Source organism: Hevea brasiliensis, chromosome 5, assembly GCF_030052815.1.
Source record: "Hevea brasiliensis isolate MT/VB/25A 57/8 chromosome 5, ASM3005281v1, whole genome shotgun sequence".
NCBI classification, from domain to species: domain Eukaryota; kingdom Viridiplantae; phylum Streptophyta; class Magnoliopsida; order Malpighiales; family Euphorbiaceae; genus Hevea; species Hevea brasiliensis.
In genome coordinates this window covers 111,109,976-111,129,477 of record NC_079497.1, presented here as the reverse complement: position 1 = coordinate 111,129,477, position 19,502 = coordinate 111,109,976, and the positions used below count along the sequence as shown (strand labels likewise).

Genomic DNA, 19,502 nt, shown 5'->3' with positions numbered 1-19,502 from the left:
GATAAAAAATAATTTTATTTTTCAAATGTAATGAAAAATTATTTGATTATTCTGTACTCAAATAGAAAAAACAAAAATCGATGATTCCTGATATTTCTAGACTGCACTATTAAAAAAAATGCAGGGTGAATGATTTATTTTCTAAATATATACTCGGAGCCCCTTTGCTCTATGTTTTAAAATGATTCACAATCCCTTTTTGCAAGAACCCTTTATTAACATAAATCATTATTCTATGGAAGCAAAACTTAAAGGTGCATTTGGCTTAAACGAGTTATTTTTATAAAATTTAGTTGAATTTTATATCTTATATATTTGATTTGAAAAAAAAAATAGATTTCAAATTTAAAAATTTAATCTTACAAAATTAATTATAACTAAAATCAAATTTCATTAATTGAAATTTCAAATGAATTTCATAAAATGCCCATGTCTTCTTGCACACTTTCCTACCCAACACACTCTTTCTCTCTCAATAAATAATTTCAAATCAGAGAAATTATTATGTACACCCATTATTCACAAAATACATGAAATTCACCTTAAATCAACGAATTAACAAATTATTTTTGTTTCTACAGGAACTAGAGAGTACAATTTATTAGTATTCATAGTACATTTTAAAATTTTCCTCAAAGTTGATTATTAAACATAATTTGTACATGATTAAAATAAACTTAATCCTTGAAAAAAATGTTATATTAAGAATATTTTAAAAGTAAAATAATTCTAAATTGTATAATAACAAATTTTTTTTTTAATATTGAAGATATTTGAAAAATAAGGATATATAAACTCCAATTATAAAATTATACAAAACATAAAATATATAAAATTCAATTGAATATTAAATTTTAAGTTGTATAACAAACACGAATTCATTTCCAAATGAATTTCTACATCTCTAGTTTAATTGAACCAAAAAAGGAATTTCTTTGCTTGGGTCAACATAAATCCCACAAGATCTGGCTTATAATAAGGATGTCTTCCACAAATTTTAAGTCCTAACAAGTCATATATCTAAAAGAGATTTCTATAGTGAATTTAATATATATATGGTCCAATGAAAGTTTTGCACTCGAGGAAAACAAAAAAGAACGAAGTAGAATCAATGAGTTGCGCAACTGGCGACGAGTTGATTGCACGTTCACTACATAAAGGAAGGCTGAGATGACTAGTTTAGTTTGGATGAATTAAAAGATGGGAAGTGTGATAAATTTCCCAGCAAAATAACTATGAACTCTTTGATACTTGAAATATTTAAAATCAAGACAAGTGCAACTCTACAAGCCATTTTTATCCCTGCTGCAATGTCAAGAGACTATATATTCTTGCCATACCAAGATGGCTTCCAATCGATCTTCACTAAGAGGCTGGATATTAAAAGTGGAGATGCTATAATGTTCTGAAAGAAGAATGCTGGTCGTTCAACTCCTGAAAGCACAAAGATTTTTCCAGATAATGAGAAAAAGGTGAAAAAGCACCATTCATGGTAATGCAAGAAAGCTACAGGATGAGAAGCTCTTTCATTTCATGTGAGTGATCACAGAAAAACATTGTAAAATTTACCAATAAATGCCTCCTACTCTGACTTCTCAATCTCTCGGAAACTCCTATCCCATTCTTGGGCCTCAATATCTTGCTCAATTATGTCCCTGTCAGTACTATAGACAATGCGATCCTGCCCTATCACTGTCTTTTGGGCCAAATCCCGAGCACTCAGAAGCTGAACAGGAAATACAGTGAAGTAATTGTCCGCTAATGAAATTTACTTAAACAAGCCAAATGTTTTTCCATTAAAAGAAAAGTGATAACAACTACTTTACAGTAAGCACAACTTAATATAATAGCAAGTGCAACCTGAAGTATAAAATAACAAGCCATAACTATAGATAAGCGCAAGCTCAACTTAAAACATATAAGCTCCTTCAAGAATGTGACAAAATTAAAAGACACCACCACAAGTGACAATGACTTTTAACAATAACATGAATATCGACGACCCAAATAATTACAAGAAATTTTTCTTAGTTGCATGAATTGCAGACCATGGATTCCTATGCAAGACGGTCAAATAGGATTTTGTTATCCAAAAGCATTTCTTTCTCTTTAAAGCTTTGCTAAGGGTTTTGAATGCAAAACCATATTGTTGGGACTAAACCTTTCAAGTGCTGCTAATTTCCCAACAAAGATGAGCAAAAGATACCAAAAAAGTTGAAGGAATTAACATTTAATAGTAGGGAAGGGATGCAAAACTTTTAGGAGGATCTTGCCATCTTTATCAGAAAGAAGGAACCCAACTTTTCATTGTCTATAATGTGTCACAAGATGAAGAAATCATTCTTCATAAACCAGCAGACAAATGGTGTGCAGAAGGGTTCTTATTGTTGGGTCACATTAAAGGATGATTACTTATCCTCTCCCACTACAAGATATTTAAAAATAGGCCTTAGGTGAATTGGAAAAGGCTTATGATAGTGTTCCAAGAGAGGTCTTATGGAATGTGTTAGAACAAAAGAGGGTATCTATTAGGTACATACAAGTATTGAAAGATATGTATGAAGGAGCAACTACTATTGTGCGCACAGTGGGAGGGGACACAAGTGATTTTCCGATCTCAATTGGATTACACCAAGGATCAGCCATAAGCCCTTACCTTTTTACATTAGTTTTAGATGAACTGACGAAACATATACAAGAGAGTATTCCTTGGTGCATGATGTTTGCGGATGATATTGTTCTGATAGATGAGACACGAGAATGAGTCAATAGGAAGCTAGAACTTTGGAGAAGTACTCTAGAGTCAAAGGGTTTTAAGTTAAGTAGAACGAAGACAGAATACATGCATTGCAAGTTCAATGAAGGCCAAACTGGTGATAGGGAAGGAGTTAGTTTGAATGGAGTGGTACTGTCCCAAAGTAATCACTTTAAATATCTAGGCTCAGTCCTTCAAGTAGATGGGGGATGTGAGGAGGATGTTAGTCATAGGATTAAAGCCGGATGGTTGAAGTGGAGACGTGCCACGGGAGTTTTATGTGATCGTAAGATTCCCAATAAATTAAAAGGAAAATTTTACCGTACAGCCATACGACCGGCTATGTTATATGGTAGTGAGTGTTGGGCATTGAAAGAGTCGTATGCATCTAAGATAAGAGTTGCAGAGATGAGAATGTTAAGGTGGATGAGTGGCCATACTAGACTAGATAAAGTCCGTAATGAGAGTATTAGAGAAAAGGTAGGAGTGGTGCCAATTGAAGATAAGTTGAGAGAAAGGAGATTGAGGTGGTTTGGTCATGTGAAGCGTAGACATACGGAAGCTCCAGTTAGACAAGTAGAGCACATTAGGTTAGAGGATAGAAAGAAAAAAAGGGGTAGACCTAAATTAACTTGGAGGAGAGTAGTACAACATGACTTAGAAGCATTAAACATTTCTGAGGATTTAACCCAAAATCGTTCAGAGTGGAAAAAGCGAATCCATATAGCCGACCCCAAATTTTTGGGATAAAGGCTTAGTTGAGTTGAGTTGAGTTGTAGAATAATAACTTCATATTACAACCCAAAGGCGAAGTACAACCTTTAAGTCTGCCACATTATTCACAATCAACAAAAGGGAAAGCACGACTTAGAATAAGGATTAAAATGGTTACCTTCCGCCTTAGTGAAGGATCAGGCAGCTCAAGTGTTCGAGCAACCTGTTCCCTGGCTTTGTTTCTTTTCTCTATCTCAGCATTCCTCTTCCGAACAAGGAACCAGCGGATCAAAGGAATAGCAAAGAAAGAACCAGCATATATCTGCAAATTTTGTCATTGTAGTCATGGTGCCATATAGACCACAGCAACGAAAACCAATATTTACTGAGGACCTCAAGCATCTAAAGTTTCTTCCTTTTATTGCTACAGCATAAATGCTTGCACAAGTAAATTCATAAATCAGTACAACAGTCTAGTTTCCAAAGCACTTCACAATCAGTTAGCAGTAAACTGAAAGAATTTAAATTATTTTTTTGAGCAAAAAAAGAAAACTTAAAACCATTCATTGAGTTTTCTGTATCAAGATAATGAGTTTAAATCCTTAAATAATATCCAACTGCTTCTCATACCCAGATACTTGATTCTATATGGAAAATAACAGTCTGCAAAGATGAAAGGAAGAATAACAGAGATATTAGGGCTTAATTAAGCATTTCTTAAGAAATCAATCCATAAATGCATATGGATTAAGATAAAAGTTTCAGATATCTTTTAGTACCCACACACGTGTTGTCACATTACATGGGTCAAAAGATTTGTAAAATTTAACTAGCACTTCCACAAAGAGGCCAGACAAATTGATTATTTCACTTTTCAAAAGTAAAAAGGAAAACTCATACAACTATATTGGCAAATAGATATGGAAAAGTGAAATATGAAAGAACACCTGAAGTAGAGGAAATATGCCAGAAACAAATTTAATTAATCCACTTGGTGTAACAGCAATATCCCTTCAAGACATGATAGAGGTGGAGAGATCAGATGTATGAAAGATAAAACATCAAAGTAAGCTTCAATCTCAAGAGAATCATACTTTAACATGGCTCCAAGAATAATGACTCCAAGCAGGTTAGCCCCACCCAACCCAATGACCATTGCTCTCTCTGCTGCACCGGTCTTACTGCAAAATAAAAATATTCAGATGTTGGATAATGGGGCTCAACTTCAGAACAATTTTACCAAATTTAGAGGCATAATCAAGCAAATAAAGAACCTGAATTGCCATTTTTTCTCACTGAAAAACTTCTCAAGCCCAATCCAATCCGCCCATCTCCTGCCTACATATTCCTTCCTCCTACTTCTCTGAGAAGAAGCTGTACGCTGAAGTGAAGGAAATCGGTACAGAATATTGCCCTACAAAATAGCAATTTGGCTAAATCTGTAAGTGGAATCTTTGCATCCAAGATGCCACAATGGATTTAAAAACCCATCATTGCATGATGGCACACTCTTATAACACATATGTCAATGCTATACATACAGCTAAAACGAAAAAATTTTATTTGTCTGTCCATAAACTGTAGACATGAAAAATTTGAAGAACATACTTGGCATCTTTGTTTAATTACATCACTAATCACTTTTCATACCTCTTCATCAATTTCTGGCTGACCATCAAACCGTAGAAGAACTGGTAAAATGTATGACTCATCATTCTGGAACCAAGAAGGAAAAATAAGCACGTATAGTACAGCTAGAGAAAGCAAACAACAAAGGTGCAGAGTTATTTAATTGAGTAAATCTTCAAAAGATCCATAAGAAGTTCAGTACAGATTACAGGCTCAAGCAATAACATAATATGTTCACGCATCAGAATCAAAACTAAATAATGACAGGCAACATTCTAGGCATAAAACAACAGATTTATTTCAATATAATTTGCTTGCATGTGCAACAGGATGGGGGGAAACCTAACCAGGAACACACATCCACATAAAAGAATAAAGAACACCAGCCTCTCAAAAGTTCTTAGCAATGAAATGGTGAGAAGCATTCCAGATGGACCACTTATGAGTGCATGGGAGCCGGTTATTAATTCATAATAGGAAATTTATTGATTTGCAGGATTCATTTGACATAAAATGGACAAAACATATATGAGAAAGAGAAAAGAGAAAAGAGAAAAGAAGAAAGGGGGGGAGAGGGGGGGTGTGTTGGCTTGAGAGAGAGAAAAACAGGGTTATTTTTACTGGTTCTTGAATAGATAAGCACCTATTTCCTAAATTCCTACCAATAATAAGCTAGAACATATATAAATTTCAGAGCATATAAACTATTAGCTGGTTTTACATGATAACCTATGACAATATACTAAATAGTCAAGATAAGCTAAATGACACTTAAAGAAAGGGAGAAAAAGAGTACCATAATTTGCTCAGTATTCTGCAAATCAAGATATGGTGCAAGTTCTTCAGCTGTGACGACACCACCATTGGAGGAAATGTATTGTCCAATCTGCAAATGCATCCCAAAGAAAATACTTAAGAAGTACAACACAAGAGCAATTGAGAAATTGTTATCAGTTTGACAGACGATATCTACAACAAACCCAAGATCACAGTTGAACCAACAATTTTTCAAATAAATGTTACTACCATTATATCAACAACGACAAGTACAATAAAAAAATATTCCATCAAAAGTGTACTTTTCGGAATTATGAGACCAAAAATTGCTAGTATAACACTCGTCTTCATCCACTTCAACCTTTGTTGCTGCCTATTAGTCTATCAGCCAGCAAACTTGGTGAAAAATGTTTTGCAGTATATTATGAGTCAGCACTTAACATAAATCAAAACCTATAAGTTGACTTTATAGATCTGGCTTAAAAGACCACATAAGCCAGAAAAATTAAGTTATCAAGATAAAATGATTCACATGACTAAAATAAACTTTAGACATTTGGGTAAAATCCTAAGATGTGGTCAAATTAATGAGCAGAATATTTAGCAAGTCTATGAAATCAAGCACGAGAGAAGGTGGCAGGAACTGGGGACTCAACAAAGTTTTGTGAAATCCTGAAAATAAATGTAACCACGATGAAAGAGAAAGCTAACAGCATCGTGAAGTAAAAGGGTATGACCAACAAGCTGAAATGAAATGTTAAAGCAACGGACCACTGAATTCAGTGCTGAAGTATTACCAACTTCCACCTCTCTTCTTCAATTCCTTGATTAGGATCACCATCCCCAAACACAAATGAGAAGACCTAAAAGTCATATAAATAGTTTACTTTCTTTTCGGAGTAAAACATAGCAAGTATGATTCAGATTTTTAGCTTACAGATTCAATGAAGTTCATCTTGCCATCATCATCAATTTGAACTTGTCTCCTCCTATAGTAATATGGATCCCAGTACCTGAGGGGAAAAAATGCTTAAAGTTTCCCTCAATTTCAGTTTGTCTATAGTTGGAAGCTGGGAGACTCACAGGAAAGCAAGTATGATACCCATGGATACTTGAATGATTGAATAAAAATTCAGAAAATTCACAAAAAGTTTTCTACATTCACTTTGGCAACCCAAACATGCATCTGCATATTCTCAATAAACCAAAAGTAATATTTTTACAATCTCCAAATAAATGCTTACAAACTACATATCTCTAGAAAGCACAGGAATACCTAACCAAATAATGTGCAATGAAATCCTAGAATCGTCATAATAGTATGTGTGACTAGTTCAAACACTGAAAGCATGCATGCAGATACTTGCAACAAAGTACATATCTCTATATATGTGATACATGCAGCACTAATTAACATCCATTTATGATATCTAATAATACCATAATCTGAAAAAACTACTCAGAATTATGTCAGTCCAGAGAATGTACCAAAATAGATCAGTAGGACTAAAGTAAAAGGTGAATCCTGAATCATATGATCTGCCTCCACGTCTTCCTCGATTGTCTTCTTCACTGTTAACAAGAATTTTACAGTCACTGTTTTCTCTATCACAGAGTTAATGAGAGTAAAAAAAAAATGTAAATATATTTAACATTACCTTAGATATAGGGCAAAAGTATAGCTATTCAAGAGTCAGTGTCATTACCTTCTACTTGAAAGGAGAGCTATTATTGTTGTGTAAACAATAACTATTGAAGCAATCAGTGCTGTTCCAAAGGAAACCCTAATAAGATATTCAGCTGTGGCCTGTTATAGACAGAAAGCAAAATAACATGGTCAAACAAGTGATTTAATATTAGTCTAGCTTACAAATCCAAAGAAAATGCAACATGATTAGATACCTTTGCTTTCTCTATCAAAGGTTCAACTTTCATCCTAAATGACTTTGCTGCAAGTTTTGATTGGTAATCTTTAGGGAAAACGTAAAGCACATCACCTTCATCCGACACCTGTTAGACCATCTTGAAAACAATTGCATTCATGAAATCAAGAACTTCAAAGAGCCAAGTAATAGAAGTGATCAATAATGAATAAGTTCCTCTCAAATTCTATGAATGCAAACGAATAAAATTGATTCTTTAACTACAAAATCATATTAAACAAATCTAAGGAACAAGAAAGAGAATAAGTGTTAACTTCGTTCCAGCATATTTTTTCTTCTTCTTCTTCTTCTTCTTCTTCTTCTTCTTCTTCTTCTTTTGCTCTATACTTAGAATAAATAACCTACCTAGTACTCCTACAACCCTAGAAAGCAATCGAGGAAATCAATGAATCACCAAGAATATTGATTGGCAGCTATTGTGCATTCAAAACACATAGCATACACCATATATGGCTACATTAGAAAAAACCAAGACACGTAAACCTTAATACCTCAGCTATCTTTAAGTTGGAATTAGATTCTTTCGTTTACTTAATGATAAGTTAGCAGCAACTAAATTATGAAGGTAATGAACAAACAATTCTTATAGTAAAGTGAGATTGCTCGGAAACCCTGCGTTCTTCGTTCAAGTTGAATTTGCTTTTCTAATGGCTAATTTGCGCAAGAGCAGGTGAAAGAGAGAGAAAGACAGGGACTGAAATATGAAATGGATACCTCCAAAAATCCATCAGTATCAGCAGCAAGAGCCTGGAGAGTCTTTTGAGCTTGATTCAAGTTAAGCCCAGCCCTGCTGGCCACATCCCCTATCGTAACCCTCCCTCCACAGGCATCAACAGCTTCCATCGCTCGCTTCCTCACATCTGCAGGCAATTTATCACTCTCGACGACACCTCCAGGTCTAATTCCTGTGGGAAAATCCATGCTCGCCCTCACGGAGGCCGCAGAAGCCCTAGAGTTGGTAAATTTGGAGGGAATTCTGACGAAATGAAGTGGCTGGATACTAGTAAAAGAATCGGGAGGTTTAAGACGAAATGAGGTTTTCGAAGCGAAAATTGGATGAGAACATAGGATGCGAGATTTGGCGGAAACAGTGAAGCATGTGGATATAGAGGCCATTTTGATTTTCTTTGGGTATTCTTCTAGCAAAATTTGAAAGGTTTTGCCATAAGAGATGAGAGGAGGAAGCTGTTAAAGCAAGCAAGCAAGCAAGCAGCAGCGACGAGAACAGTCTGAGTGGCTTAGAAATTAGAATTGCAGATTTTTCTTTTCTTTTCTTTTCTTTTTAATAATTTTCAATAAATTACAAATGTATATTATTCTTTTCTCTTTTTTTTATAATTTTGAATAAATTAGATTAGTAAAATTTTATTTTCTTTTTTAACATTTTTCAAGAAATTATAATTGCAATTTTCTTTTTCAAATATTTTCAAGAAATTAGAATGAAATTTTTTTAAATGTTTTTCGAACGGAAGATGAAAAAAATAACATAAAGATTTTAGATTTAAAAAAATAATTAATTTAAAAATTATTAAAATTTATAAATAATTACTATACATCAATTAAAATTCATACCATAAGGATTAATATAATATATGATTATTTTATTTTATTATAAAGTAAAAATTATGAAAAATAAAATAATTTAATAAAATTTTATAATTTATCTCATGCAATCTTTATTAACTAATACATTGTTTTGGAAAATAATTTTATAAAAAATATCAATTAAAAAATATATGAGATAAATTATAAAATTTTATTAAATTAATAAATTATAAAATTTTATTAAATTAATAAATTATAAAATTTTATTAAATTATCTTATTTTTATAATAAAATAATTTTATTTTATAATAAAAAGCACGCAACAATGAAAATCATCATAAAAATAGGAAGGATCATCCCTTGTTATAATTAACATTTTTATTTTGTTAATTTCTTTATTGATGGTATATATATATATATATTTATTGTAAAAATTCATATAAATATATTGAAATTTGACATGTTAAGAAAGGTAAGCATAGATGAAATTGGTTTGGTTTTAAAAAAATAAATAAATTAAAATTTAAAACATATTATAGTGAATTAAATTAAATTAAAAAAAAATTGAATCAAACTAATTTTATTGATTTTGATTTAATTTTTTACTTGAGTTTCATCTTATTTTTTTAAAAACTTATTTTATATTTAATTTCAATTATATTTTATATTTTATCTTTAATTTGAGGCCAATGAATAATAATTAATTAAAAATAAATTATTTAGTTAAATTCTGTATATTTTTTTAGAAATTAGATCGAATTAAATAAATTAAAATTTTTTAAATTAAAAACCAAACTAAGTTGATTTACTGAGAAAATTAAATTCAAATTTTAAATTAAATCAATATGATTAATTTTTTCATACTGAAATTTACTGCCCTAATTTTGAGTATGATATCCAATGAAAAGGAAAATTATATAATATTTTTAATGTATATAAAAATAATATTTCATTTCTTATAATAAAATAATTTTTTTATAATATAAAAAATAAATTTATATACCCAACTCAATTAAATTTTTATCTTTTAAATTTAAAATTAATTAAAATATAAATTTATATAATTATAAAAAATACTACATATAACTAAGTGCCGCAAATATCTTTCCGACCAAAGCAATGCCAGCATGTAATTGAGACGCAACTTAGAAAAAAAAAAGATTCAAAAGGACAAAAACGACATGATATTGCTTTGGAGACTGTAAGGACAAATGAATCTTAACCTCTCTCCCCAGACCATAATTCGTCATAGAGATCCAACCAGTCATCCTTGGCCCTGCTCAACTCATCCCTTCCAGCACCAAGATTTTGTTTGGTTTCTTAAAAAAAAATAAAAGAAAATTAAATAGTTAAAAAAATGAAAAAATATTTAATTACTCTAATTAAAAGTTTGGAGAGAAATTAAGAAATTTAATTTTTCTATTACTTTCCCCTCTTTGTTTTAACAAAATAAATTAAAAAAAATTATATTTCTTTTATTTTCTTTACTACCAACTTCCATCAAACATAAAGAAAGTACTGTGAAAAATTATACCTACACAAAATAAAGAATACAAAATTTAACGTAATTCGGCGTAAGTCTACTCCACCAAACAAATTCACTATCAATGAAAAATAATTACAATCACTAATTACCTTTTTCACTCTCAAAATCACTCAAACAAAACTCACAAAATTCAATACACATTTCTACTTTATGGGCTCTCTACAATACCTTCCATATAATGGCTAACCAACTATTCATATATGTAGGCCACTAAAATCTAAACTTCATAATTTAAATTCTACTAAACTTCCTAAATTAATTATATTTCATAAATTAATTATACTTTCTAATTCCAATTGGACTTGGACTCTAACAATATCCACCTCAAAGTCAAATAGAATTAGTTTTCACAATTTCTGCAAAAGTTAATTTTCTTTTGAGTACTTTCTTGCACTATTGATTGTTGATGTTGCCTCTTACTTTCACTTGCATTCTTCCAATTAATGTGCATCTTCAAATTTGTAGAGATTCTTTGCACCAATCTTCTCACCCTTCATGATCACAAGAGCACATCGGCTAACTCTCATGACTCCACCATGAATCGAACCCACATAACACAAAGAATCTAATTTACCCAAGGAAATTAAGTTCCTTTTAAATTTAGAAACATATCTCACTTCATCGAACACTTTTACTTGATCACCATGCAGCTTGATCTTCACTCTTCCAATACCTTCAACTTCCATCTTGTTTTCATTGGCTAGCTTTACTTTTTCTCCTTTCTTTTTTTCAATCACATCAAACCACTCCTTCTTTGAGCCAATATGGAATGGGCAAGCAGAATCCATTAACCACTCATCTTGTAATGGATCTTTTGCCTTTTCTGTATCATCATCCACATTCAAACATTCACTATCAATACCATCATCCATTGCAATTGCAGCAGTTCCTTCCTTTTTTTTTTTTTCGCGACTCCTTTTGAATTATTTAAACTCTCTAAGATCTTCCATCATCTTTATACAATGGTATTGAATGTGGCACTTCTCATGACAATAATAGCATTATCTATCTTCATAGTCTACTCGTGATCTCAAACTCGATCTACTATTCCTTCTCCAATTATTTATACGTAAATTGCTTATACCATGATTAGAACCAGCAACAAAAGCTCAAGCTTCATTGCTATTACCTGTCTTCTTAAACTTCTCATCATCCAAGATAATATCGATAACCCCCTCTACCTTCAAAGTCTCATTTCCCAACTGTTAGAGCTGTTACTAAGCTTTTATAAGAGTGTGTAAGAGAGGTTTAAAGCAAGAGGGCTTTTATCTTCTTCATCAACCTTCACACCAACACTAGCCAATTGGGTAATTAATTTATTAAAAATATTAAGATGATTCCTCATATCAGTACCTTCATCCATTCTAAATTGATACAACTCCTTTTCAAGTACAAATGATTTTGTGAGTGATTTTGACATGTATAAGTTCTCCAATTTCTTCCATAAAACAATAGGTGAGGTCTTCTTCAAGACATTATACTTCACATTTTGGACTAACGTCAATCTAATCATACTCACAGTTCTTTGTTAAAACTCATCCCAATCATAATTTTTAATGGTCGTTGATTTCTTCTTGTTCAATGCTTTAATTAATCCTTATTGTACAAGGACATCTTTCACGATGCTTTGTTATAAACTGAAATTATTTTTTCCATCAAATGGCTTCACCTCAAATTTTGTGCTCGCTATTTTTGACATCTCGAATCATAACTCTGAATCACCTGCTATGAAAAATCACACCCACATAAAATAAAGAATACAAAATTTAATGTGGTTCGATGTAAGCCTACTCCACTAAACAAATTCACTATCAAGGAAAAATAATTACAACTATTAATTATTTTTCTCACCCTTAAAATCATTCAAACAAAACTCATGGAAATCAACACACATTCCACTTTATGAGCTCTCTACAATACCTTCTATATAATGAATAACCAATTGTTTATATATATAGGTCACTAAAACCTAAGCCTTTTATGATTCTAATTATTAAACTTCATAATTTAAATTATACTAAAACTTTTTAAACTAACTATATTTCTTAATTCCAATTGGACTTGGACTCTAACAGAAAGTGTAAATTATATTCCATCCATCTCTACAATACTCCATTCATTGCTCTCCATGCTGCTCGATTACTCTTTGTGATTAAGTGTGGAAGCTCAAAATTATTTTTAAAAAAAATATATATATAACTTTAAATATTATTAAAAAAATAATTTAAAATAATTTATTTTTTTATTTTAATAATTTTTAAACTAATATATTTTTAAAAAAATTAAAATTTCAATAATAACACCCATAGAGCTGTGCCAAACAGCTCCTTATTTTTATGGGCTCTAATATGCCAACTTCATGAAGTCAATGCTGAGCACTCCCAGTCCAACAGGTTGATTTCTAAGTTCGTTGATGGGTTTTTCGATTTATGAGTGTGTTGATCCAATTGGTTGCTGGGTTTGTTGATTTTTTTTTTAATTTTTTGAATTTCTTATCAATTAGATTTTCAGTGGATTACTTATTGATTTTGGTTGCGTAATTGTTAAATTTGATTAAATTTATTGAAGATATTTTTGTTAAATTTATTTGTTAGACTTTGTGTCTATTTGACATTAAAGCTAAAATATTAAAATTATTTAAAAAAAAATATGTCATTTTAAATGTTTTAACAAAAATTAAAAGAAAATTATTTTTATTATTTGAATATTTTTATAATTAAAACTTATCAAATTTAATTTTAAAATATTTTTAAATATTATTTAATTAATATATATAAAAAAATACCTTTGTTAATAGCAACTCTTATAACAATGCTAAATATGAAAGTATACAATGGTGCCATAATTTGGAGGCCATCAAAATTGTGAGAGTTGGTTAAATACATGAGAAAGTGCATTGTAAGTGTCAATTTGATAGTGAGTTTGGAGGTCGAAATTATTTTTTTAAATAAAAATATTATTTTAAATGTTATTAAAAAATAATTTAAAAAATTTATTTTAATATTTTTATGATTAAAAATTTATTAAATTTAATTTTAAATTATTTTTTAATATTTTATAAATAATATATTTTAAAAAAATAAAAATTTTCAACAATAATTTTAAGAGTGATACTAAACAAATCCTAAAACAATGTACAATAACATTAGAGTTAGTTGCCATTGTCCCCTTAATTATCTAAGTAGTGAATTACCGTAATTTATTGGGCTCAATAATAAGTTCACTGATCTAATTTTATTCAAACCAATTAAAGAAGAGAAGGAGTTGATTAACTTTGATTAGGAAAAATAAATATTACCTATAGAATTAACATGTTCATATATATATATATATACATATATATAGGGGAGAGCAGATTTCGATTTAAACTGAAAAATCGAGTCAATTTGATTCAATCGGTTCGATTTTAAGATTCAATCGGTTAGGTTCGGTTTATAATTTTTGATAATTTTGGTTAATTGGTTCGATTTGATTATTGTAACATCCCAAAATTTTAAATTTTATTATTTTATGAGCATTTTTAGTATTTTAATTTTATTTAAATTTTAAGAATTTTTTTGAGATTTTTCAGATTTTAAAAATCGGGTTCGATTTTCTGAAAATATAAACTTTGATGATTTTTAAAAATTAATTTAAAGACCACGTGGCAAAACTAAAAATATATTTGGAGTCTACGTATTTTTTTGAGTTTTCTGAAAATTTTTCGAAATTTTTGGACCTCGTTTTCGGTCCCGAGACAGAGTAAAAATTCAAAATTTTGTATCCTGAATCGGATCGGCCGAATCGGACCGACCTTTTCTTTTTCTTCCTTCTTCCTCCCGCGCGCGTCTGACCCCTCTCCCTTCTCTCTCTCTTTTCTCTCTCCTCCCTCCTCCCCTTGCCGGGCCGCCGCCTCCCCTGCCTTCCCACCTCGCCGGCGCCCCACCTCTGTCCTCCCCCACGGCCGGCCTCGAAAGGGCCTTGACGCTGGACTTCCCGGCCAAAATTCGGCCGATCCGGCCACCAATTGGACCGGGTCTTTTGTCTAAAATTATCTACTCGGCGAGAGCTTTCCATAGACACCAAGAACACCGAAATCCATAAAGCGGTTTGTCCAATTTTTACCCGGGAAGTTTTAGCCCATTTTGAATTTCGGGCTAGATTTCTCGCAAACCGTGAATCCCACGAGAAAACCGAGAGTACCAGAGCGCTCCACTCGTCGAGAGCTTCGCGGCGACATAAATTTCGAATTTTTTCGACACCATTTTTTGGTGGGTCCCACGAATTTGATTTTTCCGAGCATTAAATGAGCTTAGAAAATTCTGAAAATTTATGTACTAACCCCGTGTTGTGGGCTTCGTAGGTATCCTCAAATCGCGAAATTCGATGAATTTCTGGAAAAGTCTCCGAATTGGACCGAAGTTTTGGCTACCCCCCCATTGTCAAATGCCCCGAGCGCGTTCCCGAAGTCGGAATCGGCAAAGGTAAACCCGAACCTTGCTTTTTCGTAATTTTCTAGTGCTTAAATAGGATTAAAAATTCATAAAATATTCGTGGTAGCTCAGAAAATTATGATTCTTTTTGCAATAGCCTAGTAATATTGCTAAGGACCGCGGGGCAAAGTTTTAGAATTTTTAGAGCTTGTTTGGGTAGTTTTTGCAAAAATAAATAATTAAAATGACTAAATTGAAATTTTACATACTGTGATGAATGACTGATTTGATGGGCCCAAGAGGGGCTGTGTGATGTGATTGAGTTGTGGATATATGGATTGTAAATATAGAAGTGCGTTTTGAGCCCTTTTGCAGGTTGGGTAGGTCCTAGGTATAGGGGAGACGGATTTTCGCACGACTTAGGCTGGTCTTTTCTTGATTTGTATTGAGTCATTTGTATTAAATAATTGTAATATAATTGTCGTGAGCCGATGCCTTCTTCCTACCCGCCACAATGACCGTTGTCAAGTCTGTGAGTAAAATATTAATTTTAATTGTAATTTCACTATTATTATATGTTCAAGCATGCCCATGCATCACTTATATGCATATATCTATGTAGATAAACTTTAGGCACGATTTATGTTGCATTCATAACTGTGAAAGTGCCATGTATGTTGCTGTGGTAATTTGGAGCAGTGTGTGTGCGTTGGCGTGCGTGTGATGTGGTGTGGACTATGGATAGGACGGGTAGACACGGCTTGAGATCTATTTGGGACGGTCCTTCGGGTAGACACGCTTGAGTTCTTGGGACCCCGATTTGGTTATTAAGTGGAAGTCCGATTTGAGTTCTTTGGAATAAAGAGAGCTGTATAGGGGATCAGCTCCCATATATATATGATTGATATTGCTGGATGCGTGAGTGCTCCAAATTACCTTTTTGATGTTATGATGTGAATTTATTGCTGATGCTGCATTTCACTCTACATGGTGCACTAGTTCTAGATAGTTATAGAGATTATGGTTAAAATTGATATTTTACTCTCTGAGTCGAACGCTCACTCCTGTTCAATATTTTTTCAGGCTACAGAAGGATTTTATTGTGGTTAACCTGTTTTTCTTCTTCGCAGGTTGTTATTCAATATTTGTGTAATTTTATTTACTCCTAGATTTTCCGCATGTGTTAGAAATATTTAAATGATTCGGGTCTGTAATATAATTATTATGTGGACCTGTAAAAATATTCTATGCATGATTGATGGATTGGATGAGGGAGCTGAGCTCCCATTTATTTTTATGATGATGAATATGTGGAGGGTGAGCTTAGCTCCCCAATTGATGTTATATTTTGTTTACAGGTCGGGTGAGTCAAAAACTCCCCATTGAAAAGGTCCACTTTATGGCCGGACTCTGTTCGGTTGATTTCTTGAAATTGAGCCCAAATGGGCCTTAGAGTTGGGTTAAGTGAATAGTTAGGCTTACTACGGGCCTCGGGGGTTTTAGGCTGGCCTAGGTCCTAGTGCCAATCCGGCCCATGGGTTGGGTCGTGACAATTATTTCACAAAAAAATTAAAAAAAACCGAACCGAGCCGAAATTGTTAATTAATATATATATATATATAAAGGAAATCAAAGAAAACCGAACCGAACCCTAAGATTTTTTAGTTTTGATTTCTAATTTTTTTTGTTTTTATGTTTTTATCATTTAGATTTAATGTTGAAAATATGAAAAATTTTATAAAATTCGGTTTGATCGATTTAAAATCGAACCAAATCAATATTTATCAATTTAATTCGGTTTTATTTTCTCTTATTAATTGGTTTGATTCAATTTTTAAAATTTTTAATTTTTAATTTTATTGGTTTGATTTCATTCAAAATCGAACCGAACATTTACACACCCTATATATAATTCTAAAAAAAAAATTCTAAAACATAATGAAAATGCTTGTGTGACTCAACTAATGCAACCTACTGTAGCACAGGCGACGAGTGAATGAAACAAACGAAGATATCGTGTCTCATTTGCTCAGTGTCTGTGACTCAATTAATACAGCCTAAATAAATTCTCAATATTTTATTGAGATTAATTAACACATTTCAACCAATAAAAATGAAATGATTCAACCAATACAAAATAATATGAAAATTATAAAATAAATTATTTAATATATTCGGTGTATAACATCATTCATAAAAATTATATAAAATTTATTTTTTATATTATAAAAAGAATTTATTTTTTTGTTAAAGAATAAATATTATTTTTTAATCTGTGAAACTTAATAAACACATCTTAATTCTAGAATAGATTAGACTCTACCACCGATTTATATTGAGGGCCTTTTTTTTTTTATCCAAATAAGTGTGACTAAAAAATTAAAACCAAAAGTAAATATTGAATAATGTTGGATTATTTTGGCATGGAGGAATGAAGTTACTAGACGAGGTTCAAAGTAGCGTCTATTAGATAAAAGCTACTTTCTCACGCTGGATGTCGCACATAATAGAGTCAATTAAATCTTTATAAATAATATTATTATAATTAATATTTTAGAGAACAATATTTTTATTATAAAATATTTTTTTAAATTAAATTAAATTAAATTAAAAATTATAATGTAAAATTTTATTAATTTTGTTTAATTTTTTTGTAGATTATCAACTAATAACACAGCTACTATAGCGCAGACAAATGAGTAGCGAATGATAAGCATTAAGAATTCGGCTGCCGCAAATTATAAATTTATAAACCTGAATGCGTTTTTCTATCTTCTAAACTAAACTTGTGAGCTAATAGTTCGTGTTTTTAATTACACATGCAGGAGAGAGGATTTGAACCTCAATCCCCTAAATTTAACATATTTGCGGCTATTACAAGTGCACATCACTACCGAGCAGTTCCTGTTAATTTTCTACATTTCCTACTCGCTTTCCTACCCTTTATTAATTTTGTCCTCTTGCTTTTGCTGTCTGTCAACAATCCCAATACCTCAACCAATGGCTTTTGTTTTCAATCTCTCATTAGATTTCCCATTTCCCACATACAAAAATTTTGTCAAATTACAATTCATCTGCTCTTAAATCTTATATAAACATGTATAAGAATGTTATGATGTAAGGCTGCCACCTGCAGTGTCGCCTATATATGCTGTTGCACGTCTGGTTGCAAACACACCAAAGTTCACGCGGCTGAACTAAGAATTGGCAGGCAAAAGTTGCAAACCCATTTTGTACTCACACTGGCACTTCACTTATCTGGTGGCCGGCAATGTGATCTGTGTCAATATGCTCAGAAGAAATTACCTTATTTTAACCAATAGTATTAAAAAAAAAACTGTACTGTGCTTAAGTATGCAAATCATAACGTTTTTTAGGACTGCGAAAGTAGTGAGGATAACTGGTAAGAATTGTGCCTATTGTCCAATTTCGTGCTGATCAGAGAGATATCTCAACTATGAGGCTTGTATGGCTATGGCTGCAACAAACATGCTTTCTGCAATTGCTACCAAAGTAAAAATGATAATCTTGTAGCAAATATGGCCATGGCTGCTACAAACATGCTTTCTGCAATTGCTGCCACAAACATGATTTCTGCAATTGTTGCTGAAGTAAAGACGGTAATTTTTTAAAACTTCAATCTTGACGCACTTGACGCACATATTTTGGTTATTATCGGGAGTTTTTGGATATATATTCCTTTCTAGACCAAGGACTTCCAAATTCTCTGAAAAATTATTTATAATGGGTACAGAACTATAAACAATTTGGCGATAATTAAGTTTGCCAAGGAACCTTTCGTAAGCCTATGAAATAAAGTCAAGATTTCTGGACTATTTGCGCTATAGTTCATTAGCAACAACAGCCTTAAATTGGAGGCACAATAGCTCTCAACTGTCTCGCATTTATTGACTTGGTAGAGAAAACTGATACATTCTCTCCCATGGATTGTTAATATAAACAACTAATCATCTTTGAGATGTTTAAGCAGATGATTAGCTTCCTTTCGGGTGGATTTTATATGAAATGTGTTCTATCTATTATGTTCTATTGCTTATGCGATCCAATGATTTTTATTAAGATACACAAGAGGGAAGATTTAAATGTATACTCAAACAAAATAATAATATATATCAAAAAAATTAAATGAACTACTAAATATAAATTGTTTTCATGCAGTT

General features: G+C 31.8%; 1 protein-coding gene across 2 annotated transcripts; it reads right to left on the bottom strand.

Moving 5' to 3' along the window:
- Nucleotides 1–1,084: 1,084 nt before the first annotated feature.
- Nucleotides 1,085–9,096, bottom strand: LOC110634349 (uncharacterized protein At5g03900, chloroplastic). 2 transcript variants are annotated; one of them, XM_058147418.1, is made up of 14 exons: nucleotides 8,533–9,095; nucleotides 7,778–7,885; nucleotides 7,582–7,682; nucleotides 7,364–7,447; nucleotides 6,813–6,888; nucleotides 6,673–6,738; nucleotides 5,895–5,984; nucleotides 5,120–5,185; nucleotides 4,744–4,883; nucleotides 4,564–4,650; nucleotides 4,417–4,480; nucleotides 3,648–3,791; nucleotides 1,570–1,726; nucleotides 1,085–1,434 (listed from the first exon to the last, which is right to left on the bottom strand). In XM_058147418.1, the coding sequence occupies exons 1-13, from the start codon at nucleotides 8,932–8,934 to the stop codon at nucleotides 1,583–1,585; spliced, it is 1,572 nt and encodes a 523-aa protein (XP_058003401.1). In that variant the 5' UTR covers nucleotides 8,935–9,095; the 3' UTR covers nucleotides 1,085–1,434; nucleotides 1,570–1,582. The 2 variants fall into 2 exon arrangements, with proteins under 2 accessions (XP_058003401.1, XP_058003402.1); XM_058147419.1 differs by lacking the exon at nucleotides 6,673–6,738 and having other exon boundaries at nucleotides 8,533–9,096.
- Nucleotides 9,097–19,502: the final 10,406 nt, after the last annotated feature.